This window comes from Pseudopodoces humilis, chromosome 14 (genome assembly GCF_049639895.1).
Source record: "Pseudopodoces humilis isolate 2021_Gansu_Grassland_sample_001 chromosome 14, ASM4963989v1, whole genome shotgun sequence".
NCBI lineage: Eukaryota > Metazoa > Chordata > Aves > Passeriformes > Paridae > Pseudopodoces > Pseudopodoces humilis.
Window position 1 is genome coordinate 6,305,879 of NC_142213.1, and position 26,860 is coordinate 6,332,738.

Below are 26,860 nucleotides of genomic sequence, written 5' to 3' on the forward strand. Positions count from 1 at the left end.
TTTTGGGGGTTGCCATGGATTAGCTTTCTTCTGTTGAACTTTTAAATTCCATTCATTTACCAGTTTTGCTGTATTTGCAATGGGCTTCCTTTGCATTGGTTCCAATAAATATCTTGCAGAGGACACTCATCATCACTGCCCTTGGAATGTTCCTGATAGATTTGTTAACACTCCATGTACCTTTACTGCATCTCTTATTAGCTTTTGCTCATTCCTCTTGACGTCCTTAAGTCTTGGGTCGATCTGATATGAGATCCTCTCATAATATTAATGCAGCACTTGGGGAATCTTGGCGGGCAGCTGCTTATTGCCATAGAAACCAGGTCTTCTTGCAGTGATATTTTAGCTGTTGCTGCTTTTTAGTGAAATAAGTGGAATAGAGAAGTGCTGGAGGAAGAAGCAGAGTTTGTCTTTGGAGCTGTAGGAATGTGGTAGGATTTGCCTCACTGTCACCGGTAGCATCTTTACCAGAGGCTTTATATATACTGTTTATATTTTTATATATGTAATTATTTTTGTTATACTGGAGTTGTATTCATATTCCTTGTGGTCTGTGTCTTTCAGAGAATTGATACTGATTCAATGTTCTGTAGGAAATTAGAGAAGACAAATGTCTCCCATTAGAAAAATCAGCTGACAGAAGGAATAATATAACCCACCACAGACATCTGACAGTGCAGGAAGTTATTTTCCCCTGGACAGAAACAGGGCAGGTAGCTCTCTGTATTTATAGCCAGAGAAATCTTTTAAAAAGATTAAGTGCAATTGCAGGTTAATCACTGATAAGGTTCTAACGAAAGTAAAAGCAAATAAGCAGGTTTGGGGATTAGACTCAGGTCCAGAAAGAAATTGCAGGATAAATGGAAAGCCCAGTTAAATGGTGTTTAATTAGAAAGCTTGAAATAAAATTAAGCACTTCAACCTTGAATCCTGCAGACCTTAACCAGCAGGACACACTCCTAGTTCTGGGAACAGTCTGTAACCCACTTTTTCTGTCTATATATATATTTTTTTTTTCCTTTGTGTAGCTCTGCTTCGAGTGACACTTCCATATAAATCTGTCTGAATCCCTTTTACCTTCCCCTAAAATGGAGCTAATACAAGTCTGTTTTTCTCTGCTCTGAGCACACAGCTCTTTTTAAGTGCAGTAATGGTCCCACTGGAGTTAACACCCTGAGAACAGCCAGGCCACCTTTTGGGAAGGGGCCTCACAGAGGTTCACAAACCTGTGGATGTTCATGACAGCTCTTGCTAGCAGCAGCCTAGGCTGAGCTTAGGCTCAATGACCTTTTCCTTTCTCATTCTTTTCTCGTTTACCTGTTCTGGTTTTGGGATGAAACTTGGGATGAACTTTGGTTCATGCCCTAGGGTGAATGCCTGAGGGAGATCTGTGCAGTATCAGTGAGCTGGGTTTGATCATCTCAAGAATTGAAGCCTAGAAACCTATCTTCTTTCACGCAGTTTTCCCTGCTTTTGGAAGTCCTTTGATGCATGAGAAGAGCTGGAAATCAAACAGTTAAAGTCTCAAAACTGTTTTCTTGGATGAACTGGAAGAAATCTGAGAAGAAATGTACACAACTGGAGAAGTGAGATAAATGGGTTTGTGGGGATGCCAGAGAACACTCCTGCCAGCTCTGGGCTGTGACATCCTGGGGACAACCAGCGTGACCCAAATTGCTTCACCCCTTTTGCAGATGCTCCTTTTGCAAACCTGAGCTCAGCGGGAGCATCTCTGCTCCCTCCCCAGCTGTATCTGCCAGCAGAGGTGGGGAGGGCCGGCTGTGCCTCCCGCAGTGGGGTTGCTGTGGGGGCTGGCTGAGCATCCAGGGCACCCTGGAGCCTCCCACGGCTCTCCCCGGGGATGAGCTGGATGTGTCCCAGCCTGAGCATCACGGGGACGGTCCGAACTTGCCCCACGGTGAGCATCACATGAGCTGCCCCATGATGCTCTGCCTTAGCAATAACCAGAGGAATGAAGACCAGCCAGACCAGTCACTCATTCTAGATAAGAGGCTCTTTTGTGCTGCAGAAATACCAATATCACGTGCAAATCCCTCCGCTGCCATGGTTACTGGCCACCGTCGGAGCCTCCGGCGAGAGGCGGCTGTGGCATCGACAGGGCTTCAGCTCTTCCCTTCCCGGGGAAAACCCCAAAAAACCTCACTCGGCCCCAAAAAGGGCTGCAGGTGCCTGCAGGGAGCCCTGGCCCGGCATCGCGGTGATCACAGCCCGCTGCCGAAGGAGGTTCTGCCCTGCCACTGGGCATTACGCTCTGGGTTTTCTAAATTTCTCGCTAATAGCCCGAGATATGACTAAAAAATGAGAAAATAGCGCTGCAGCTTGGGTGGGCAGGGATCAGCCATGCCCCATTTCCTGTTCTTCTGGCGTTAGGAACAGCTTGACCTCTTGGCACTCTTGCTTTTTGCACTAATGCTCTTCTCATTAAAGTGCTTTCCTGAGCACTAATTAGGGCGGTTTTCCTTTTGTAAATTAGCCTGATACGATCTGTGTGTCTTGGCAGACACCCTCGGAGCAGGAACCCAAGGCTTTGAGTTCGATCGCTGTTTATTTTGCAAATCTCCCCAGTTTCAATGTTCTTAACTAACTGCCTTCTAGAAAGTGCTGGCAGGTGGAGATTAATGGGAAGGAAATGGGGTTTTCCAGCTGGCCTGCCTTGAGAAACAGGAAACTTTTTGGTGCTACAGGGGCCTTCCAGTTGCTGTGGGTTAATGGGTGCTGTGGGCACACAGAAGCTCCGTCCTGTCCCATCCTTGCATACTGTGCAATGGAGGAGCAGGGCTGCAAGGAGAGGCCCTGCCTGAACCAACCTTTAAACAGGCAATAGAAAAAAGGAAATCAAGTTAACACGTTCATTTTCTGCAGTTAATCAGAAATTTTCTTGTGACCCAAGCAACCCCAAACCCATCTAAAACTGGATGTCTGTGGACAGAGGGAAGTCCACCTGTCTGCCACTGCCCCTAAATCCGTGGTGTCAGCAATTTGCTGGGACCAGTGGTGCTCAGGAGGGGACGGACTTTAATCAGCTCTCATGTTCTTAAAGCACTGGCAGATGGGAGCAGAGGGGACGGTGCTGTCTCCGTCTCTGGCCACAGATGGGATAGAGCCACAAGGGATGGGCTGAGAAATTCAGTGGTGAAGGCAACAGTGGGTGCAGGAAGCCATCCTCTGCCTTGGCTTGCTGGGGAGGCTGGAGCGAGTGGAGCATCCCTGGGGAGTCCCTGCACCCTGTCTCTGCAGCAGCCCTGGGACCCTTCTGGGGCCAGGCACCGCTAGGGACCCTCTTTACAACAGCATCCACTGCTCCACAGGAAGGGGAGAACTGCAGGGGGGCTTCACTCAGGGACCCCTGAGGCTGGGACAGAGTCAACAAAGTCCCTGATGAAAAGACGACGATTTTTAAATGCTGGTGTGCCAGCCCCGTGGCACGGTGAAGGATCCCACCCCAGAGAGCTGCTGCCAGCATAGACCAGCCCAGCCCCTTCCTGGTGTCTGAGAGGGGCTTGAGGAGGGGTTCCCTTATCCCCTGGATATCTGGACCATATCCAGAGCTCAGCAGCCCTTCCCAGGCTGTGGTGAGCCATGCACAACCTGTGGGTGCTGGCAGGACTGTCGGTGCAGGGCTGGAGCTGGAGGAGCAGCAGGAGGAGCAGGATGCAGGCTGTGGAGAGCATCCCTGCCCATGGTGAGGAGTGTGAGCACCACAGCCTCGAGGGCAGCTTCTGCAGACCCATGGACACCATCAGGAGACTCGCCTGTGGAGGAGGATGCTTCCAGAAAACGTGCTCAGGACCAGGGTTGGCCTGGATGGCTCCACAGGTGAGAGCAGTGGTGGGGCTGGGGGCAAGCAGGGCAGAGCCTGTGTCAAAATCAAAGGCTGAGGATGCAAACCAGCACAATGCCTTTGGATTGGAGTTGTGTTCATGAAACATCCCTGGGTGTTTGCACACAGGCTCTGTGTTTATTTTGCTGTTGCTTCCTAGGGGGTTAATTCAGCTGCACACTTTGTCTGGTGGGCTGATAAATAGAGATGCCTGAGCCCTGGTCCCACCTCAGCTGGGATGCTGAGTGCCCTGGCTGTGCCCTGCTCCCACCTTGCATACCATTTCCATCTCCATCTCATCCTTTCTGTTTTACCTGACGCCTCTCTTGGATCTGATGTGAAAGCCCAGGAAGGTTTACATGAAGTTCCCAGGGAGATGGCAGTTATTCCATGTCAATCTGCACAAACCCTGCCTGCCCTGCCAGCTTTTCTTTAATGTCTCCTTGTTTTTCCAGTTGTGAGTGATTGCTGAAGGGATCTGGCAGAGAAGACTCGGGTTCACCCTTCACATCCCGTTCACCTCTAAGGCACATGCTTGAAAATCTGGGTGTGGGTCTCCTCTCCATAAAGAGAAATTAAATCTGCTCACGCGGCGTCGGGCGCAGGCAGCAGAGCTGAAGCGTGTGGCTGTTTAATATTCATTGGGCGTAGATGTAAAACTTTTCTGTTCTAAAATAGTCTTGCACAGCACTGTGCTGCTCCTTTTTCCCTAAACCTAAGCAGGAGGCTGGAATTCAATGTTTCCTTTGCTTGTCTTCCACAATTTCCCCTGATTCAGGCAGGAAGCAGAAGAGCCTTACTGGGTGTAAAGCCTGCTTTGAGGACAGATTCTCTGAGGACAGAGAAAGAATCTCTGAAGCACCAACACAGGAACAAGAAATTTTGCTTTTGTTTTGAAACAGGATGAGTTTCTGTGGCAGTTATGCATCTTCTTTTGTATTAACAAGAAAACAGTTTTTTCCTGTAAAATTTTGGCAGGTAGATTCATGGATCTCTTTGGTGACTCTGAACTGAGTGCAGTTTTCTTCACCATCTCAGTTGCACCTTAGAATTAAAAAAAACTAAAAATAAATCTGGTCTCAGTTAGGTCCATAATAATTAAATCACTATGAAATATGCTCCAGTAAGTTAAACTAGGAAGACCTCAGCCTTTTTCCTTGGTGAGTGGTGATGTGATAGCATGGGGTGGGCTGGAATGCTCCAGCTCAGTGTAGATAGAAGTGGGGAAGAGATCAGCCAGCAGTGAATGGAGGCAGCGGGAGCATCCCCACGGCTCCAGGGAAATGGGGGCTGGATGCAGATGGACATCTGGGCAGGGCTGGGCCCAGGCTGTGCTGCAGGATCTCTGCTGATGTCCCGCTGCCGTGGGGCTCTGAGCAGTGCTGGGATATCCATTATCCACAGCGGGTGTCAGTGATCCGCGGGAGGATCTGTTTCCATCCCCCTGTGCCGTGCTGTGGTCCCAGCCCTGAGCATTCCCAGGGCACCGAGGGGTGGCACGGAGTGAGCCGAGGGGCCAGCGTGCTGTCCCCGTGCCAGGATGGACTCAGTGGGGTTCTGCAGGCAGCTGGATATCGAGCAGTCAAAGCCGGTTAGCAGGAAAACTGTTTAACTCCACCTCGTTTGCATATTCATCCCTTTGTCCCGCGGTGCAGCCAGGATGCAGCTGAGCCCATCGCTCATCACAGTGTTTTCCTTCGCATGGCTGCATTTGCTTTATGACCACAGGGATATTTCCCTCTTCCCTGCAGAGGCTCTCACTGATTTACCTCTGCCCATGCCTAAATCAGCAGGATGTTGTTAGTGAGCCCTGCATTCCTCCAGCCCCTGCCCCAGCATAGCACAGCCATTTACTACAGCCCCAAAACTCTATTCCCTAAATGACTCAAAATTACTGCTTTTGCTTCATTTCTTCTCCAAAGACAAGCACACTTTGGAGGGCACTAAAAATAAATGGGTTTGCTGGGAACTGAATATGTTTCTTAAAGAGATGGCTCCCCTCCTTTCTGCCTGTGCCTTGTCACACCAAGTCACCAGTGTCACCCAGCCAGGGTAATGGGCTCAGTGGCATTGTGGGGACTTGGCTTCAAGGAGAAAATGAGCACCAGAAGTAGTAAAATTCTTAAAAGATCCCAATTACTCCTGCAGCTTCTATCATCAGACATTTCTTTAGTTAAAAAGAATTGCAGAAAGCACCCAAGGTCCCAAGCAGAGGGTCCCAAAGATGCTCTGTAAGTACTGGCTGGGGGAGTGCTGGTGGGCTCCTTACAGACCAAGTGGACCAGGACCTCCTCCTGGCATGCAGCCATCCTTCCAGTACAGCCAGAATTTTTATTTGCTGGATGAAATGGCCTGGATGGAATTCACTTGGTGTCAAGCTGCCCCCTCTCTGGATCTGCTCCAGCATGGGCATCCCCCAGCCAGCAGAGAGGGTTTAGCCTCAGCTGGGACACCTCGTGCTTATTCTTAGCCTTGTTTCTAAGAAGTGCTTTATAAGCAGGAGCCTGTGTTGGTTAATGCCATGAAACATTAATGACTTAGGAGGTGAGCTGCAGTCCTCCCACAGAGCAGCTCCTCACTCCCCAGCAGCCAGGGAGGCACAAAATGAGTCCAGCACTGTTTTGCTCTGGCAAGGCACAGGTGTTAAAGCCAAACCCAAGTTGTACCTGAAAAATATGACAAAGATAAAAGGTAGGTAAAAGGGAGAAGGAGGCTGATGTTTGGTTAGATGCTGTGCACTGAAGGCCGAGATAAAAAGTTCAGAAGGGTAGAAGAGTCACTCACCCAGTGGCTGCTGCACCTCACATAGCACTGCCCTGGCTGCCAGCACAGCAGAGGTTTTGTCTACCTGAATTCAGCAGGCTGAAAAAGGTGTTGTTTTTGCCATTTGCTTGATATAGAGGAGATTTGCATGGGGGACACAGGCAGAGCTGAGCCAGGCATGCAGCAGCTCCCAGCCAGAGCGGCCAGATCCTTGGCTGTGGACAGGCTCTGGGCTGCCCTGGGCTGCCCAAACCCAGCCTAACTGGCTCAAGGGGCTTGGCCAAGGTGCTGAGCTGCAGAGACACCACCAGCAGCCAAAGCAGCATCCCAGGGTGTTGGATTTTGGCAGCGATCCTTGAAACACCCCTGCCCAGCTCCAGCTCTCCACCCAGTTCCACACAACCCTATCACAAGGATCAGAGCCTAGGGGTTGAATTAATGCAACTAGGGAGCTTTAAAATGAGTATTAAATTTCTCAGGAGCATGCTAAGACTTAATTAAAACTCCTGTCATTGTGTGAAATGGCAACGTAGGAATGCAGGGGGCTCGCTCCTGCTTTGCAAAGCATTTCATGTCGACTTGGCAAACTATGCCTCAGCAAAGCCGAGAAATGCCCTCACCTCCTCAAGAAGGGGAAAAATTAGAATAATGAGCTGCTTTATAATTAACTGTGCTCTGGGGACACGTTCTCACACTGTCTGATGCTTCTGGTGGGAATTTTCTACAGGGAGCATCCCAACATACAATAGGTTTCAGGTATCAGGTGTGCTCCCGCCGGCATTCCTAGACCAGGTTATCAGGTTGCTCGAAGGGAGAGTAGGAGGAGTTACATTTTTTCTGGCATTAGGGGGATTTTTTAGCTGTCTTAAAGATGTAGGTTAAATATTTGCCCAGGGCAGAACAAACACCCAATACAAAGGGCCTCACTCGGTGATGTGTTTCGATCGCTGGAGCTTCCCTTCATCCAAGTAAAAGGCAAATTAACCTGCCTGACTTCACCGCACCACAGCAGCGATGCTTTTCAGCTCCAGCACAGGCTGGGCTAAAAGCAGAGCTAAACCCAAGCCCGGGTCACTATCCCCGGGCAGTGTGCCCCGTGGCGGGCTGGTGCTATCCAGGCAGGGCAGATGTTTTAGCACTGATGGTCATCGGTGTATGGAGCCCTCCCGCTACCTGCTGGGTGCTGGCAGGAGGTGCTGCTGGCCGCCAGCCCTGCTCCTCCTCGCCGTTCCTCCGCCTGCCTGCAAAGCGGCATTTCTAAAAATACCTCCAGCGATGTCGTCAGCCGGTGCTCGCTCAGGTCACGGAGACGTGACAGCCAAGAAAAGGAGGATGGGAGCATCGCTGAGGGACCAGGCTGAGATTATCCCAGGCAGCGTAGGTGAATCCCTGCAGAGAGGGGGGCAGCAGCAGGATACCTGCTGCCTGCACAGGTTCCCACGTGTGCCTCCTGCCCGCAGCCCCCCAGAATGTCCGGCAGCAAGCGGGCATCCCCTGGGATCCACAGCGCTCCCCTGAGCCAAACAGCAGTGCAGGGAAAGGGAGCTGGAACCTGGCCAGCAGCGTGCATCCAGAGAAACCCCACCTGTGGATCCCTGGAGAGCCTGTCCCCAGTGTGCTGGGGCTGCCAGAGAGCCACACCGTCCTTGCCAAAAACAGCCCAGCAGCCGGGAGGGGAGGGTTTTGTAACGCTCACAGGTGACTATTTGAATAGGGCTGTTGGCACAGAACCCTTCCTGCATCTCAGATTTTGCTCCATGCTTATTCATTGAGTTATTCTTCTAAACTGGGGAATTCACGCATGTGCCTGCTTAATGTAGACTTACTTGATGTAATTGATACAACTTATGTGCTTTGCATAATTGCAATACCATTAAAAACCTGAAGCATTCAAAAGCCAGGAAATTACTTACCAGTTAAAGTAATTTACATAAACATTTATTTTACTCTTTACAGCTCATAAATGAAGTCAGCAATGATATGACTTTACAGTTGCTATCGGAAAGGGGAAAGCAGCTTTCGGTGTGTCAGTATTATCCCCAAACCAGCCTCAGGAGCTGGACAGATAATGGGGTATTCATACAAATTAGACACTGCTTAGGGCCTCTATAGGTAAATGTATGTACACAAGGGTGTGTGTTGGCAGGCACACACACCTATATCCATCCATGCCAGGATCCATGCTGAGAATGCCAATAAACCTCTGATGAAGGGAAGGGGAGGCTGGGAGGTTTTCACTGGCTGCAGGGGAATGGCAAATGCAGTGCACAGCTGGAGGCAGCTGCCAGGCCAGGATGGCATTGGCTTCTCAGGGGCAAGTTTCTGTGCCAGGGGCACATGGAGGTGGCCCTTCCCAGTCCCCTTTCTCTGGGCTGAGTGGCTAGAGCAGCTTGTGCCCCCTCACACCAGTGAGTCCCTATCACCCCTCAGCCATGTGGCTGGCTCGTGACAGGAGCAGTGTCCCATGGGGGGTCTCTGAGGATGTCCAAGAGGGACGGGCCAGGATTAAAGGACAAGGCTGAATCCTGCTCCAAACCTGGCCAGGAGTGAGCAAAAGGCTAGGACTGAGTGTGGCGAGATCAGAGGTGGAGGACACGTGGTCTGAGGGGAGCGCAGCACAGGGCTGGCATCAAACCCTCCTTTCCCAAGGGACAGCCACTCCTGCGTCCCCAAACCCATGTGGGACACAGGCCAGCCTGCCACCAGCCGTGGGGATGTGAGCCATCAGCACAGGGCACACGCTGCCACTGCCACAGATGCCAAGTTCAGCTTTGTTATGGGAAATATCCGGTACTGCCAGTTCAGTACCGTGAACAAGTCATGAGTGACTTGTGTCACCCGAGCCAGCCATTACTGTCAGGGCTGTGTGTGCAATACAGGGAGGCAGATACAAATCACACCCTAAAAATGTGTATGTATTACATTTTAAGCAGGATTTTCTGTTGCCTTTCTGACATCAGGGCCTTTACAGAGGTATTGGCATGTCAGGCTGATTTCTCCATGACTCTGGTTTAGAAAAAGGTTATTTTTCATGTGTTATCTGTGCCCCTGGGCCCCATGAGCCTGGGATGCAAAACTGACACTGCTGCCAGGGGATGTTTGGGAGCAGTGGGGATGTGCCAGAGTGTGAGGAGGTTTGGGTCGGCAGGTCCTTGGTGCAGGTCATCAGCACCACTGTCCCCATGGTCCCGCAGGGCCGCCGTGACGAGCGATGCCAGGAGGGGTGCACAGGGGGGATGCAGTTACACTGGGACTCCCTGAAGAGCACCGGGCTTGGGGTGGGAATGGCAGAGACACCCTGGGAGAACCCGGGACACCGGGAGCCCCCAGGGCTATGCCAAGAGAGGCTCAGGGGAGCACGGGGAACACCGGGGCTGCCCTGCGCTTCCAGGGCTCTGGTCAGAGGGGTGGGGGGCCCCCGGGGTCGCACCGGGAGCTCTCCGCAGCCGGCCCTTGCCGCCCCTCCGGAGCTGCCGCGCCCCCGGAGCTGCCGCTGCCCGCTGCGGGAGGGGGAGCCCCGCCTCCGGCGCCCGTCGGGGGTTTCACGGGTTTCCGTGGCAACGAGTGCGGGGCGGAGCTCGGCGCTTCCGTTACCGAAGTGCCCGGGAAGGCGGGGACGGGCCGGGGCTGGTGCCGGGTGCCCCGCTGCCGCCGCCGCCCTGCGCCCGGTGAGTGGCACCGCGGGGCGGCACCGGCACCGCCGGCACGGGGGGACAGGGCTGGACCGGGCAGGACCGGGGCTGCCTTTGTCTGCGGGCTGGGAGCGCGGGCACGGAGCGCCCGGGGCGCGGCGGGAGCGCGGCTCCCCGTTAGCACCGGGGAGAGGCGCGGAGCGGGGCTGCGCCTCCTGATCACCGGCACCGGTACCGGCACCGCCTCGCTGCGGGAGCCGCCGGTCGGGAGAACAAGGGACCCCACGGTGGGCTGGGCGGCTCCGTGCTCTGTTCCCCGCCGAAGCGGCCCCCGGTGAGGTGCGGTGTGCGCGGAGCGGAGCGGGCGGTGCCGTGCGGAACGGAGCCGTGTGCGAAGAGCGGAGCGGGGTGTGCGGGGCCGAGCGGGGTGTGCGGAGCAGTGTGTGCGGGGCCGAGCGGGGTGTGCGGAGCGGTGTGTGCGGGGCCGAGCGGGGTGTGCGGAGCAGTGTGTGCGGGGCCGAGCGGGGTGTGCGGAGCAGTGTGTGCGGGGCCGAGCGGGGTGTGCGGAGCAGTGTGTGCGGGGCCGAGCGGGGTGTGCGGAGCAGTGTGTGCGGGGCCGAGCGGGGTGTGCGGAGCAGTGTGTGCGGGGCCGTGAGCGCGGAGCGGGCGGTGCAGTGCAGTGCATTGTGTGCGCTGAGATGCGGTGGGTGCGGTGCCGCCCGGGTGCAGGGCTGCCCGTGGTCCCGGAGCTCCTAACTCCCTAAAGTCAGCTCCAGCCCGAGGTTAGGAGGGGCCTGCAGAGGCTTCAGGAATGAGTAAATTAATTACAGACACCGTTTATGTCACATCCGCCGGGAGCACGGAGGGAGCCCGGGGCTGTCGCCTTTTCGGGAGCAAAAAACGGGATTGATGCAACTTCCTGCGGGTGTCGGGAGTCGGAGCCGGTGTTACCGTCGTGCTTTGCTCCAGAACGTCCCGCTGGGATTTCCAGCTGGACACTGAGACCGGCTGAGATGTCCGTGCTTGCGCTTCTCCGCAGAGGTGCTGCTGTACTCGAGACCCCCGTGCCATGATCACATCCCGCACCGCCTGGGATCTGGGATCCGGGCCCTCCGCCGGAGCCGCCTGGAAGACGAAGGACCTTGCCCCGGACGGTGAGTACAGCACGGTGGCTTGTCCTTGCCCCTTGGGGCTCAGCCTCAGCGCTCACGCCCTGCTCACTGGAGGAGAGGCTGGGAACAGGCCAGCCTGCATTTTTCACATTTCTTTCCGGATGAAGGTCAAGATTTGAGAAACGGGGACTCAGAAGCAGGCACAAAGCTCTGGGCAGCCAGCTGGTGAGAAGAGAGGGCTGCCTTCATCTCCCTGCTGGCCCTTCTGAGCGGGAAACTTAGGGAGAAAGGTTAAAATTTAACATGTAAGGTAGAAAACAGAGCGATCTGCGTGGCAGGGAGAATGTGGGGCCTTTGCCTCTTCCCAGCCCTGGCTCCTTGGAAGGGCTCACGGACCCCATGGGTGAGTTCAGTTGGAGTTTTCCCCTGTGGAGGCTGAGCTGCTTTGCAGGCAGGCGGGCAGCTGCTTGCCCCAACCTGCAGCCGCTTGCTGGGAAGCAGCCCTTCCCACCTCCCTCACCAATGGTGCTGAGTGGGTTTTGGCACAGGTGGAGGCTGAACCCCCCTATTTGGACTTTTTTTTCTTTTGACTTCAGCATTTGCCATCCCTCTGTGCTGGCAGCGACTTCTTTGGGCACAGCTTCTTCTCTGGTGCTCAGGACAATCCAGCCAAATGCTGGTTGGCATCAAAGCCTACAAAAACAGGGTTTTTCAGGACTTTCTCTGCCCAATGGCTGCTGCTGCCCTTGCTGGGATGGACAATTCATCGCCTGTTACCCAGGCATTCACCAGCACTTTGGAAATGCTCCATTTTCATGGCACCCACAAAATGTTATGGGTAACTAGAGACTGAGAAGAAGTCCAGAGTGATGGACTAACTTCATAAGGGCACATCTCCCTCCAGATATTGTTTCCATCTCTGGGCCAACTTCCTCTGGATGGTTTTAGGGGAAAAAAGCTGCATTATTGAGGTTTGATTTGTGAGCAATTGATTTTTATCCTGGCAGCTGAAGAGATTTGGCCACACTCGATGGTGGCAGTGCTTGTGGCAAACAGGAAGAGTCCCCAAGCAGTGGAGTGTAGCCTTTGCCAGCTGTAGCAGAGGAGGATACAGCCGTGGGAGAAGGTCCTTGAGTGTCTGTTTCCTTCTGTGTGGCTCAGCAGGACAGGGAAGTGCTGTCCTGGCTGCTTTCATGTTTGGCTGCCTGACAAATGAAGGAAATATTTGGGGGCAGCGGAGGGAGGTGACGCTGTCAGGGTCCGTCTGTCTGGTTTTGGTGATGCAAGCTGGCTTTGGCAGCTTTTCTGAGATAGGATCACAGGAAGTGGAGCATCTTGGCAAGGGGTAGAGCTAGGATATCCCTGGTGGGGGAAAGATCTGGTCCTGCAGAGGCCAGACGGAAGCTACACCCTGAATTGTCATTACTAGTCATTGGCAACCAGTCTCCGCCCCCTGGAGGGCTAATTTTTCTAATTAACATAATTAACATTTTTAATAAAAGTCATGCACTGTCTCTGCCACGCCGGTGTGGTGGCGGCAGCAGGGAGGAGGAGGAGGTGGGTTTGCTGAGCTGGCCAAAGGCTGTGGCTGAGCTGGGCTCCCAGGTGGATCCAGTGATGCTCTTTGCTCCATCCCAGGCTGTGGGCAGGACAGGCTCGGCACTGGCAGCGGAGCAGGCGCCTCTCCCCGGGTTCCTCTGCTACCAGCACTGCTTCACCACAAAATCCTCAGCGTGAGCTGGCCGGACACTGCAAAACCCCGTGGGCTCTGCCAGGCTCTTCAGGTGAGGAACATTGAGCCAGCTGTGGCTTGTATGGGGAGGGCAGTTTTAGGGTGATGGGATGGATGCCCTGTGCCTGGCTGGGCCATCCAGGTGGGAGCCAGCTGGTTCCCTCCCTCACCACAGTCAGTTTGTGTCTGGACCCCAGCAGCATGTGCCTCGAGCAGAGCTGCTGCCTGGGTGGGGAGGGAAAAGCATCTCTGGGGAGTCAAAAGGCATCAAAAATGGGGAACGGTGTTCATAACAGAATAGCATTTTCTTGGTCACTTCTGGGTCATGTTGGCAGGAGAGCTCAAGGCAGATATGGGATAAAAAAAATGCGGTGCTGTGAAGTGGTGTTTGCCAGGGTGATAGAGAAGGAGGTGGAAGGGTGCCACGGCCAGGGACAGTGCTGGGACACCATGTACTGGTGTAGCTGCCACTAGTTCATTCCAGGCTTCAGGCAAATCATTCTAATTCCCCTTCTTTGAAAAGAAGGAAAACATCTTCTTATCACACACCAGCCTTGATGAATTCCCTTCGGCAAAACCCTTCTGGAGTCTCTGATGTAGAGGCACCGCAGACACGCGGCTTCTCCAGGAGGATGCTGCTGCCTCCTCCCAAATCACTCCCAAATTACTCCCAAATTACTGGCATGGACCAAGTATTTGCTCCTCTGCTGAAGTGAGGTTTCCCCAGCATCACTGGCCTGTAGGGTGATGCCACAGGCTCTGAGATAAGATTTAAGAAAGAAAAGGCATTATTGAGCAGGGTGAGCTTGGCTGATTATCCCCTTTCATAGCAGCCTTATGAAAGCTCCTTTCAGATTTCTTCTGATTTTTCTGAGCTCCATCCCACAGGGCATGAGCCATGCCTGCAAGTCAGAGTGTCTTTCTTTTTGAGGCCATAGAGAGAAAAATAGGAAATATTCAGTATAACTGTGGCCAAGCTGAGGGAAGATTTTATGCGGAGAACTAAAAACAAGATAAGTTCATTGTGGCAGGTTCCCAACACAGAACTCCTTTGGAGGGAGGGTTTCCCCAAGCTCCACCGTTCTGCCTTCTGCACTTCCCACCCTGCTCACTCCTCCTGGCCAGCCCTGTGAAGTGTCAGCTGCTGGCACCGTGTCCAGCACGGTGTGGGCGGTCACTGTCTCCGCTCCCTGACCTGGTTGTGCTCACGGCCACAGGCCCTGCGGGACACGACGCGCAGGCGGCGGGAGGAGACGCGGCACCGGGCCCCGACAGCGGCCACGGAGGAGCCGCCTGCAGCCCCCCGTGAGCCAGCAGCCACAGCTGTGCAGGCAGCCTCCACCATGAACCTGGAGAAAGCAGGTAAGGGGAGAGCAGGGATGCTGTGCTGGGTGCTCAGGAGGAGAGGTGGGATGGAATGGAATGAGGGCTTGCTATCGGCCAGTGGGTGTTGAGGAAACTTCTCCTCTTTTGGGGTGCACATAGATGTGTGGCTGTGCTCACTGTGGGAACAGGTCACAGTAGAAATCTAACACCAGCCAGCTGCTGGCTGGTGACAGGGACTGATGAATTATTGAGCTGGATGAACAGAGCAGGTGAGTTCTGATGAACTCACTGCTGTTTCCTCCTTCTTAAGGAAAATGTAACGTGTGTGGAAACGCTTGCAGCATGCGTGGCTGTGCCAGGGTGGGGAAATTCCATGGTTTCCTGTCTTTTTCCGTCAGGACTGAATTGTGTGAGCTTGTCAGGGCACACCTTGGGACCTGTTCATGGCCTGGTCCCCAGCTGCATCCCAGAGCAGCTCCTGAGGTGGGGTAGTGGCTGGGAAGGATGCAGGAGAAAAGGGGTCTGATTGGCACTGGTAACAGGGCAGAGCTGAGGAACAGCTATCTTTCCAAATGGCTTTCTGAATTTTGAGGATTTCTGCATTTTGCAAAGCAGGAGGGTCACTGTGCCCTGCCTGCCACACTCAGACCACACATGACCACCAGCACATCTGCCCAGGGGGAGATGTAACACAGAGCTGGTCAGCATCTCCTCTCCCATGGATGCTGTCACAGGAAGAAGGTGCTGGAGTGTGGAGGAAGGCATGATCTGGGGGGGATTTTCCTGCCTGGCACTTTGACCTACAGCTGAGTGTTGCGGCTCTCAGCCTGGCTCTGCCTTGGGTCCCAGCCCAGGATTAGTGTGAATGATGTGTGCAGACGTGCAGTGTGTCCATAGGAACCTGGTGCTTCCTGTAATTCTGTCTTATCCCTGTACACTCCTCAGGGGGTGAAAGCTGCTTTCCTGTCAACTTTGGAGATTTTGTGGTGGGTTTTTTGTGTGTTGATTTTAAAGAGAAGACCACGGCTCCCCCCCTGAGCTGGGCTGAGCTTTCAGCATGGAAAGAAAAGCCAGAACCTGACAGTGTTCTTTGGGGTATCCAGCCCGTGGCAGGAAGACAAAACCTGGTGTTCACTTCTGCAGCCACTGCTGGATAAGTCCCATGGTGTGCAGTAGCAGCAGAGTTGTGGTTTGGTCCCAGCATTTCATCATTTTGTGTGTTATGGTGCCTCCCTAACTCCGTTTAGGGGTAGAAAATCTGACTCACAGACAAAAGTCTCTCTTTTTGTATTCAGGACATTTCCCATGAAGCAGGCAGCATCTTCCCACAGGTAGCTCAGTGGTTCCCAGCACCAGCTCCTGCCTGTGAAACCTCAGGTTTCTGGTGGCAGCAGATGAAATCCAAGGCAGGCAGGGAAGGGCGCCGGGCAGCCGGGATCCTGACCGTCAGTTCTGCCGCCGCAGTGCCTCATCCCCACGTTGGGAATGAGTCACGCCAGCTCATTGCTTCTTGGGAACTACCAGGTCATTTGGTAGGCTCTGATGTACGGCCAGGTTGGCTTCTGTCAGCACTGGTGGCTCTATTAACATGCAGAAAGTGATGTTTAAAATAATGCTAGGAAGGTTAGAAAGCCAAACACACAAGGATTAGGCAATATGGCCATTCAGGGTACCTGTATAATTTTAATTTTGCTTCCATTATGTTTGTGTGTAATGACGCAGACTTTAATGACATGCTCACACACTGCTCTCCACTGGCACCTGCTCATTCAGAAGAAAGGATGCCGGGGTGAATCAGCATCGTGCTGAGGGCGGTTGTTATCTGAGCGAGGCAGCAGCATTGTGGTGTGTGGTGGGGCTGGGTCAGGGTGCAGTGGTGTGGGCAGGTGCTCTGCATTGCAGCCTGGGATGCTCTGCTGGCATCGGTGGATCCCTTTGGCTCTCACCCAGCTGAGCCCCACTGGTAGCCGGGCCTGCCCTGGTAAGCACCTTGGCGCTCAGGATGCACCTCTGACACGTCACTGCGCTCTCTGGGACTCGTGCAAGTCCAGGTCCCATCTCCAGCTCAGCCCCTGGGGACTCCAGAGTGGCTGGCACTCTGCTCCCCAGCGAGGTGGCTGTGTCCCCACCAGCCTCATCTTTGTCACGCTGCAGGAGGGAGGCTCTGCGGTGGGAAACGTGCCAGCCTGCCCGCGGCCCGGCCCTTCCCCGTGATCCAGGAGGTGATGGCCTCCATGGCACATCTGCAGAAGGAGAAGCTGCGGCTGCAGGAGGAGCTGCTGGAGCTGCAGGAGAAGCTCACTGCCCAGGAGAACAACGAGCTCTCCCTCTCTCTCCAGCTGCAAGGCCAGGTACGGTGGGGACAGGGTGACACAAGGAGGGTCCATCAGGGTCTTCAGGCTCAGGCTGTAGATGGTTGGAGCACTGTGGCATGCAGTTAGTGATGGCTGCACTTGGAAGGACTGTAGGATCTCCATCACTGAGCGTCTTCTTCACTGGCTGTTCCTGAGCACCGGCTTTGGCTGTGCCTCCCTAGGGACACTTGCAGTCCCCAGTGACACTGCAATAGTGCTGACAAGGGTGTGTGGCTCTGTGGCTGTGACATGGCCAGGAGGGCTTTGGGCATCAGGATGCAGCTCTGCACCAGTCATCCATCCCCTCAGCACAGGACAGCTGCCACGGGGTCAGCTCATTAGACCGACCCAGCAGTTTAATTTTAGCGACTTTCAGCAGGTGGAATGTGAATGTGAAGGCACAGATTTGTCTGATGAAGGGACAGGTTTTGGCCACTGTGACACTCCCCCCCAAAACCATCTCCTGCACTGATGCAGGCACATCCTTAGCACGAGTACTTGGGTCGTCCCAGGGACATGGAAATTTTGGCTGCTTGTAAAGAGATTTGCATGTGGCTGTTGTGGAAGCTGTAACAGTCAGGTTCTGCTTGTTCCACGGGTGTCAGAAAGGAGGAGGTAATTGTCCTGCATTTGGTTGGCATGCTCTGCATGACACAAGCGTGAGCACAGCGGGATCTGGCCCCGTGCTGGCCAGTTCGGCAGCAAGCGCAGCCGGAGCAAAGAGCTGGCCCAAACTTCCAAAGCTTTGGGATGGCCGGGCCACGGCTCGAGCCTGATCCAGCTGCCAAGGAGTCCCTGTCCCGTCCAGAGAGCAGGATGCAGCTGGAGATGCCTGAGCAGGTAGGGGATGGAGGAACATTGACATTTTTGGGCGCCACGGCACAGGGAATGGTGGGCAGGCTCCGGCGTGTGCGCCGACTGATTGGGCTGGCGGCTTTCCCAGAACAAGCCCTGACTCTTTTCTTTTCAGTACCTCCTCTCCCTTAAAAATACTCATAAAAACAGCTGAATAATCTCTCTCAGTGGATATGGAAGTGGGGTTTTCCCACTCAAGCGCTCGGCGCACGCTCAGCCCCCAGCCAGAGCCAGGGAGACGTGCATGGAAGGAGGGGATCCCGATCCTGGCTGGGAGCAGCCGCCTTTCCCCACCTGTAGCTGGGGAGCTCCGGCCGTGCTCCAGCTCCCAGCTGTGTCAAGCACAGGGCACACGGAGGGGCTGCCCGCCCTGCTGCCATCTCTGCAAGGGTGTGGCTGAATAATTTACCTGATTAATTACAGCCCCATATCAGCACATCTGCATTGGTTATTAATCAGCAGTTCCTAAATTATGGGCCACGGAGGGCCAGTTGCTTGCTGGTTATTGGGATGGGGCAATATCCAGGCGCGTCCCAGAGAGGAGTTTGGCGGCTTTCTGGAGTGGGGAAACTGGGAACTGGGCTGGGATCTGGGGGATGGTGGTCAAGTGAGGGACAGAGCACGTGGGCAAACTCCACTTCAACACAGCCCATGAGACTGCTTGCTTCATCAAGCACTCACTGCTGCTGTTTATTCCAATAACTGCAGATTTTGGGAGAGCCTCACTGGTGTCTGAACAAAAAGAAGGTTAAGGATTTTTGAAATCCACCTGGTTTTGCAGGGAGGCCTGGTCCCATGAGATGGGCAGGTGCCCAGATGGGGGGCTGATGGAGGTCATCATCCCATGGGACTCAGACAAGTGGCCTTCTTGAAGAGCTCTTGCTCCCTCTTTGTACCAAGATAACTTTCCTAGAAAGAAAAATAGAGAAGGTAGAGCAAAGTGAGGGCAGGACAAGGCACTTCTGGCTTTCAAACACACTTATGGATAGGTTTGTTTTTTCCCTTCTCCAAAGAAGATGCCTTTTTATTTTTTTAATAATGGCTTCTGCTAGTGCTCAGCATGGACAAATTATACCCATGGTTGAACAAGGTCAAAGCAAAGCTTTCATTAATGCTCATTTTAATCAGCTCGTGTGAATCAGGCACTCAGAGCCAGGTGGAAAATTAAAACATAAACAAAGTGTGAGCCAGACTGGACATTGGTGGCTGGGGTGGCACCGTGGGGTCTCCTCTGAAAGCTGCTGAGGTGCCTCCTGGTTAACCCGGTCTGTGTTGACAGGTGGAAACTCTGAAGGCCAAGCTCCTGGAGCAGGCACAGGAGATCAGCCGGCTGCGCTCGGAGCTGGTGAGCTGCCACTGGGATGGGACTGAGCCACCCTTGCCCTGAGGGATGCTGGAGCTCTGGGTCACTGAGGAGGAAAAGGAAACACCGGGCGGGTGGAGATGGATTAAAGCTCTCCAGGGTAACAGTTTGGACCGTGCAGGCCAAGAGACACTGAGGAATGAGGAACAAAAGTGTGGGATTTTCTGTCCAATGCAATGTCACACTGGTGACCCTGGGGCTGTCACCCTGTGGTGGGAAGTGAAGGTCCCTCTGCGGGTTGGGGCTCCCTGGGGGCAACAGGAGGCTGCTCAGTGCAGCAGGCTGAGTGATCCCCAAAGGGACAGCAGGGACTCCCTGGGAATGGCACACTGAGGGCTGCTCCGTACAGTGGGCTGGGGGATCTGTGAGAGCAGCAGGCCGGGGCTCCCTGGGCTGTGTGGAGATTCCATGTCCTGTCCCATCCGCTCCCGGCGCAGGGCGGCACGGATGCGGAGAAGCACCGGGACCTGCTGGCGGCTGAGAACGAGCGGCTGCGGCAGGAGATGAAGGCGTGCGAGGGGGAGCTGCGGGAGCTGCAGCGGCAGCAGCAGGCACCGTGCCGGGACTGCCCCCACCTGCAGGTGAGCCGCCGGTGGTGGCAGCGGTGGTGGCAGGGTGAGGGGCACCTGTGGGTGACATGGCCTTGGCTGCCCTGTCCTTTGCCAGGAGAAGGTTGGGCTGCAGGAGCAGCTGTCCCAGCTGCAGCGGGAGGCAGAGGAGACGCGGGCCAAGCTGGTGGAGCTGGACCTGGAGGTGCAGCAGAAGACGAACCGCTTGGCTGAGGTGGAGCTGCGGCTCAAGGACTCCCTGGCTGAGAGAGCCGAGGAGGAGGAGCGGCTCAGCCGGCGGCTGCGGGACAGCCAGGAGACCATTGCCAGCCTCAAGTCCCAGCCCCAGCAGATAAAGGTAAGCTCTCCATTTTTCCTGGCTACAGTGCCCAGTAGGTGCCCTGCAAGTGCTGCCTCTCTCTCTGCCCTGAGCACATCAGCACAGCACCATGATTTCCTAAATTATCTCCCCCTGGGCCAGCAACAGCTCCATCCCAGGCCCTTCAGGTGCTGTTTCCCCAGTACACCACATCTGTGTGTGCTTTTCCCTGCAGTACATCATCAAGACGGTGGAGGTGGAGTCAGCCAAGGTGAAACAAGCCCTGTGCGAGACCCAGTCCCGAAACCAGTACCTGCAGGAGCAGGTGGGGATGCAAAAGCAGGTGCTGAAGGAGATGGAGCAGCAGCTGCAGAGCTCCCAGAAGACAGAGGCTCAGCTCCGAGCCCAGGTCTGAGTGCAATAGGTGTAAATCAGAACTCCCCCCATTCTCTGCCTGCCAGGTGACACTCACTCAGTGTCATGCCGCACTTGCTCCTCTCCAGATCATGATGTATGAGGCTGAGCTGGAGCGAGCCCATGGGCAGATGCTGGAGGAGATGCAGGCGATGGAGGAGGAGAAGAACCACGCCATTGAAGAGGCATTTTCCCGCGCCCAGGTGGAGATGAAGGCAGTACATGAGAACCTGGCAGGTGAGGAGGGTTCAGAGGGCTCACAGGGTTGCCTGGCTGGTGTTTGGGTGTCCTCATCTGCCCCTCACCCTGCCTCGTGCCTGCAGGTGTCCGGACCAACCTGCTGACGCTGCAGCCGGCGCTGCGTACTCTCACCCATGACTACAACAGCCTGAAGCGTCAGGTCCGCGACTTCCCCCTGCTTCTCCAGGAGACCCTGCGCAGTGCCAGGGCTGAGGTGAGCCCCCGGGACCACCATCAGCACCCCTCCGTGCAGGGTGGAGGTGCTGGGGTGGGTCACTGAGCCACTGGTCTCCACTGTCCCCAGATCAGCCAGGCCATTGAGGAGGTGCACAGCACCAACCGGGAGCTGCTGCGCAAGTACCGGCGGGAGCTGCAGCTCCGCAAGAAGTGTCACAACGAGCTGGTGCGGCTCAAAGGTGTGCGGGGTGTGGTGTCCCTGAGGCGGGACAGGAGGGACACGGGAGCGTCCCCATAAGGTGGTTGGGTTGGCTGCAGGATGCTTCACCCACCCGCTGTTGGCTGGCTGACTCCCTGCTTCTCTCCTCCAAGGAAACATCCGTGTTTTTGGGAGAGTCCGCCCCATCACAAAAGAGGATGGGGAGGGGCCCGAGGCAGCCAATGCTGTGACCTTTGATGCTGATGATGACGCTGTCCTGTACCTCCTGCACAAGGGGAAGCAGGTGTCCTTTGAGCTGGATAAGGTCTTCCCCCCACAAGCATCCCAGGAGGAGGTGGGTGCCACCAACCACACTGCTGGTGTGAGGGGGAGAGGCAGCCACCTTCTCTCACTGTCCCCTGTCTCCCCCAGGTGTTTCAGGAGGTTCAAGCCCTGGTCACCTCCTGCATTGATGGCTACAATGTCTGCATCTTTGCCTACGGGCAGACAGGGGCAGGAAAAACCTACACCATGGAGGTGAGTTTGCTTGGCTTCATATCCATCTCCTTCCTCAGCTTCCCAGCCTGCAGTGCCCAGTCTCGTCAGCCAGGCTGGTGGCCAGCTCAGACCTGGTGTGCACCAGTGACCATCACTGCTGCTCCACAACATCCCTCTGGGCTTTGCTTCTGCTCAGAAAAAATTCCAAATAAAATGCCAAAGGGTGTTTTTTCCCCACTTGTCACCTCAATCCTTCAGGGGACAGCAGCAAACCCAGGGATCAACCAGCGGGCCCTGCAGCTCCTCTTCTCCGAGGTGCGGGGCAAAGCGGCCGACTGGGACTACGCCATCACCGTCAGCGCCGCCGAGATCTACAACGAGGCACTCAGGTATGGGAGAGGGAAAAAGCTTTTTGGGACCTCACCCTATGCTGCTCTCCCCCACATCCCTCCACCCCTGCCTAGGCCTCACAGCTTGTCCCAGGGCCCTGGGAGCTGCATTTGGCTCTGCAAGGATTTATTTTTAATTTACTTGGTGCACACTGCCCTTCCCATGAGCTCCGTCGCTTACACAGGCTCCCAGCTGTGCCATCACTCCCACTCTCTGGCCCTGATGCAGCGGTGGGGGCATCCCCTTCTCCCCCTTCCCCTGCCCATGGACACTATATTTAGGAATTTGTAACTGGGAGCTGAAAGTATGAGAAATATTTTCCTTCCTAGTCCAGCCACAGGAGGGGAGGAGCCTGGGAGCACATCCATGAGAATAACCAGGAACAGGGATGGGAGCATGGTCTGAGTTGGGTGAGAGGAGCCAAGAGAGTTGAGGTCTATAAATAGGATGTGCAGCTTTCCCAGGAAGAGGTGGCTGCTCTGGCAGTGTTGGCACACAGCCCCGAGCCACGGAATGGATGCCAGCACCCCCCAGGGATGGGAATGATAACTGGTGCCCCTTTGCCCAGGGACTTGCTGGGGAAGGAGCCGCAGGAGAAGCTGGAGATCAAGCTGTGCCCTGATGGCAGCGGGCAGCTCTACGTGCCCGGGCTCACTGAGTTCAGGGTGCAGAGCGTGGAGGACATCAATAAGGTGTGGGGAGATGGGGGTGGTGGGCACAGGAGGGATGGCAGCAGGGGTCTTTGGGAGGGGTCTTTGGTGTGTGACTCCTGGATTTGGGAGCATTTCTGAAGCCATGGGGAGCAACAGAGACCAAAATAGGTCCCTGGGTGTGATATGACGGTCACTGCCCCATGGGATGAGCCACAGGGGGTTAAAAATAAAAGCGTGGGGCCCAGAGAGTTCCTGAGGGATTAGTGGGATGCGGCTGTCACCCCAGTGCCCTGCCTGTCACCCCCTGCCTTTGGTGCATCACCCAGCCTGAGACCTGACAGCGGTCATTACCCTGATGGTCCAGGCACCTGTGGGGGGCAGATGCTCGGGTTACATCCCTGGATCACAGGGGATTTGTGGTGGGACTGGGGCAGCTTGGCCTCAGCCCCTCAACTTCCCGGGCTCCCCCAGGTCTTTGAGTTTGGCCACATCAAGCGGGTGACAGAGTGCACCAACCTGAACGAGCACAGCTCTCGCTCCCACGCCCTCCTCATCGTCACCGTCCGCGGCCTCGACCGCAGCACGGGGCTGCGCACCACAGGTGGGTGTCACCCAGCAAACCCTCACCGAGGCACCTGGGCTGTGGCAAACCAGGGGCGTGTAGGGCTGGGCGCTGATGCCAGCGGTGGGGTTTGGCCGTGTGTCCTCAGGGAAGCTGAACCTGGTGGACCTGGCGGGCTCGGAGCGGGTCGGGCGGTCGGGCGCGGAGGGCAGCCGGCTCCGTGAGGCGCAGCACATCAACAAGTCCTTGTCGGCCCTGGGCGATGTCATCTACGCCCTGCGCTCCCGGCAGGGCCACGTGCCCTTCCGCAACTCCAAGCTGACCTACCTGCTGCAGGACTCGCTCAGCGGTGACAGCAAGACCCTCATGATGGTGCAGGTAGGGGCTGGGCAGGCAGTCACCGATTTCTGAGTCCCTTCTCTGGCACTGAGTGCCGAGGGAGGCTGGGGGCAGCAGGAGCTGGGTGGAATCAAGGAATGGGGCTCGCCCATGGGGACATCCTCCAGTCTGCAGTCGTGGTGCCAGTGGCAGCTCTCTCCCTGTCTCTGCACCCTAGACGAGGCCAAGGAATGGGGAATTAACTTGGAGGTCCACAATCCTGCCCTCCCTGCCTGCACATGGATTCTATTCCTATGGGTACAATCTCTTTGTATATTGTCACCTCCCCATTCCCTCTTTCTCTGGGAGGCTTTTAAGCTCTGGCAGCTTCTCTACCCCTGCCCTGTGACCCCCCCACTCCCGGCTGCTGGCACCCACACCGAGCCCCAGTGGGGGCTGCTTGAGCCCCTGCACCTGCCATGGCTATTCCCGGCTGCTCCTCACAGTGGGGCAGTTGGTGACAGGGAATCCAGCTGGCTCAGACACCGGCCCACGCATGGATGGACGGGGCTAGCCTGGGAGGGGCAGGTTAATAATAGTGTCTCACTGGCCAGCAGCAGCAGGTTTTCTAGTGGGGGAGCCCCCGGGGTACACAGGCAGCTGCCAGGGTGACTTTAGGCCTGCTGCTCCCTGACCACAGGTCTCCCCTGCCGAGAAGAACACCAGCGAGACGCTGTGCTCCCTGAAGTTTGCCGAGAGGGTTCGCTCTGTGGAGCTGGGTCCTGTCTCTCGCAAGGCTGAGCTGGGCTCCTGGCCCAGCCAGGAGCACCTGGAGGTACTCAAGACAGTGATGGCGCCCTTCCTCTTCCCCCTCACCCCAGGGATCCTCCCTGCTTTGCCCCCACACGTAGTCTCCAGAGCTGTTGGATGTTCCCCTAGAGCCACCAATCACCTGGTAGGATGCAGGTTGTCCCCAGACTGCAGTGTCCAGCCAGTGCTGCCCCCTTGGCTGTTCCAAGCCCTGTTTTGCAGCAGCCCCATGGTACCCCCTGAGAACATTTGGACACCGCTACCCAGGCACACACTGTCTGCCTGTGAGCCCATCCCCATTCCTTCCCTCTGGGGCCTGGCCTGGGCTGACACTGGGGCTGTGTCCCCTCTCCTCCCAGGGTGAATCTCCAGGTTCTGCAGCACCACCTGGCCGGGGCCACGCATCCCCCAGCCCAGGGCAGCTCTCCAGTCGCTCTGCCTCCATCCGCAGGAAGCTCCAGACCTCAGGTGGGTGATGGGGCAGCATGGGAGCCCAGCTAGGGTCCCTCTGTCCCAGGAGGCTCCAGCCACCAGCCCATGGCAAAGCCTGCAGCAGGGAGTGGGCAGCTCTGTAGTCAGCTCATTAGCTAATGGCTAATTAGCCATGGTTAGCACTTCCCCAAGAGTGGCCTGGTTCAGGCACTGCTGATGGCTTGGGGGACAAGGGGAGGGCAATGCCACCAGGTTGAACCTCTTTCCCCTTCGATTTCAGCCTGACTTAGGGGCAGCCGTGGCTGCCAGGTGAGTGCCTGCGGCTGGTGCTGGTGGAGGGCTCTGCTTCCCCCTGCTTCCCCCTGCTTCCCAGGCAGGGCAGGGCTGCTGGACTGTGCAGGGGTGTTCCTGGGAATGCTTGTGCTATCAGCTCCTGCTACACGGCCACCAGACAGGGCTGGGGCACTGGTGGCTGTGCCCCTGCCTGCTGTAACCCATGCATGTCTCCCCTCAGGGAAGCTGAGGCCAGTGCCCCTGTGATGAGTGCCAGCCATGGCAGCAAACCCACTGCAGGACCCAGCCCCTCACAGTGACACACAGATGGCTGCTGGAAGACATGAAGGCTTTGGTGCTGTTCTCTTGGCCACCAGGACCCATGACCAGAGGGTGATGGCACCTCTCACCATGAGCAGCATGCCGTCGGGGTCTCCCAGCAGCCAGCCCCCACCTCAGGGTAGGGGACAGTGGTGCTGGGCAGAGATCTGCCCCCTTGGATGCTCAGCTCTGTGAGTTTATTTTTGCTGGACAGATGTTCTTAGCCAGAGCAGGGAGCTGCTGGGTGCTCCCTCCATCTCTTCAGCTTTGCTTTTACAATGAGATCTGGCTGGAAGGGGTGCACAGAGCCAGACCAGCCCTTGGCCCTGCCTCTGCTACTGCCCCAGGGCCAGCCTGGCCACAGCTCCTGCAAGACTGTGTCTGGGCTGCTGCCCGATGTCTTTCAGAGCAGCACTTCCTCCACAAGCCACAGAAAATCCCAGCAGCTCCTTTCCCTGTCAATTTCTCAAGCCCTGTTGTTGCATGAAGGCCCCCGGTGCTGTGCATGAGCCGAGCTGCCATTCCTTGTGCTGCCAGGGCCCCAGGCTGGCACCAGGGGGGATGGAGCAGTCTCGAATGAAGCTATTGTAAAGTTATTTACCAGTTGTCTTGTCAAGAGAGATCACAGTGTGGTCGAGATGAAAGTGTTTGAAATATTTATACCTGTTTACATGGTCTTGGAATGGAAAACTAGTGGAAAACAAACAAAAAGACCCCAAACTGCCAGCCCATGCATGGGGATGGTGGTTGGCAGGGGCATGGTAGGGGATGGCACTGTCCTTGGACCTCTCAACACCCACCTGTTGGGTACATTTCCTCCTGCTGCAAACCCCTGCTGGATGCACTGATGGCTCCTTCTACCACAGTCCTCTCCTCTTGCGCTTCCATGGCGTATTCTATTTAAAAAAAAAAAAGGGAAAAATAAATTTAGCCTTTTGTAAGATTAGATGTTTCTATGTATTTTAATAATTAAAAAATATCCTGTTTTGTAACAAAACTTATTTTAAATAAACTCTTAAAGCCAGTCCTCCTGCACTGTGCTGTTCTTGAACGCTGCTTAAGGTAGGGTGGGTGCTTATTCCCTCTTCCCAGCATCTCCCATAGGGCTAGAAAAGCCCATCATATTCTTCTCCTGGCAGCTGCCCCCGGGACCAGCCTGGCAGCACAGTTCCCACCCCATTTTGCAGCTATCGTGCTCCTGCAATTAGCAGGAGAGCAGTGGTTAAATCCAGAGTCCCAATGCGCCCATGTCCTGCCCCACTCATATCCCAACAAAAGGCTGGTGGCAGGCAGAGCCTTTGCACACCTCATGGGGGTTCAGGCATGGGGTTATCACCAGATAAAGCAGCTGCACAGCAGGAGGGCACAACCCCTGTGCATCTCCTGGTGCTCAGACCAGGCAGCACTCACCATCAGTCCAGGCCAGCCTCTTGCTGTACAGGCCACCTTCAGAGCCACCTCCTCCAGAGCCACGGAGCAGGGCAGGCACCCCTCTCTGTTCCCAAAACTTGACTGGATGAAGCATCAGCAATGTGGGAACTGGCTTTAGTTTTCCTGCTGGCTCCACTTCACCTCTCCAGAACAGCCTTCCAAACATGCTCCGGGGCTCAGGAGCTCAGAGGCAGCATTGCCACTCCGCCCGGATCCGCTGGAGAGCTTTGGGAGGGAGAGCTGTGCACAGCCAGGGAAAAGGATGAGCCCTAAATGATGACACTGCTCCTTGGGCTG

At 55.6% G+C, this 26,860-nt stretch overlaps 1 protein-coding gene across 3 annotated transcripts; it reads left to right on the forward strand.

Moving 5' to 3' along the window:
- The first annotated feature begins 10,146 nt into the window (after positions 1-10,146).
- Positions 10,147-26,156, forward strand: KIFC3 (kinesin family member C3). 3 transcript variants are annotated; one of them, XM_088062142.1, is made up of 22 exons: positions 10,147-10,272; positions 11,276-11,390; positions 12,987-13,132; positions 14,298-14,442; positions 16,561-16,757; positions 18,895-18,960; positions 19,416-19,559; positions 19,645-19,884; positions 20,081-20,254; positions 20,349-20,496; positions 20,583-20,713; positions 20,804-20,915; positions 21,049-21,230; positions 21,308-21,412; positions 21,632-21,762; positions 22,332-22,455; positions 22,888-23,017; positions 23,127-23,356; positions 23,997-24,131; positions 24,466-24,574; positions 24,819-24,847; positions 25,053-26,156. In XM_088062142.1, the coding sequence occupies exons 2-21, from the start codon at positions 11,306-11,308 to the stop codon at positions 24,821-24,823; spliced, it is 2,739 nt and encodes a 912-aa protein (XP_087918268.1). In that variant the 5' UTR covers positions 10,147-10,272; positions 11,276-11,305; the 3' UTR covers positions 24,824-24,847; positions 25,053-26,156. The 3 variants fall into 3 exon arrangements, with proteins under 3 accessions (XP_087918268.1, XP_014112638.1, XP_014112639.1); XM_014257163.2 differs by lacking the exon at positions 24,819-24,847; XM_014257164.2 differs by lacking the exons at positions 10,147-10,272; positions 24,819-24,847 and adding an exon at positions 10,303-10,575.
- Positions 26,157-26,860: the final 704 nt, after the last annotated feature.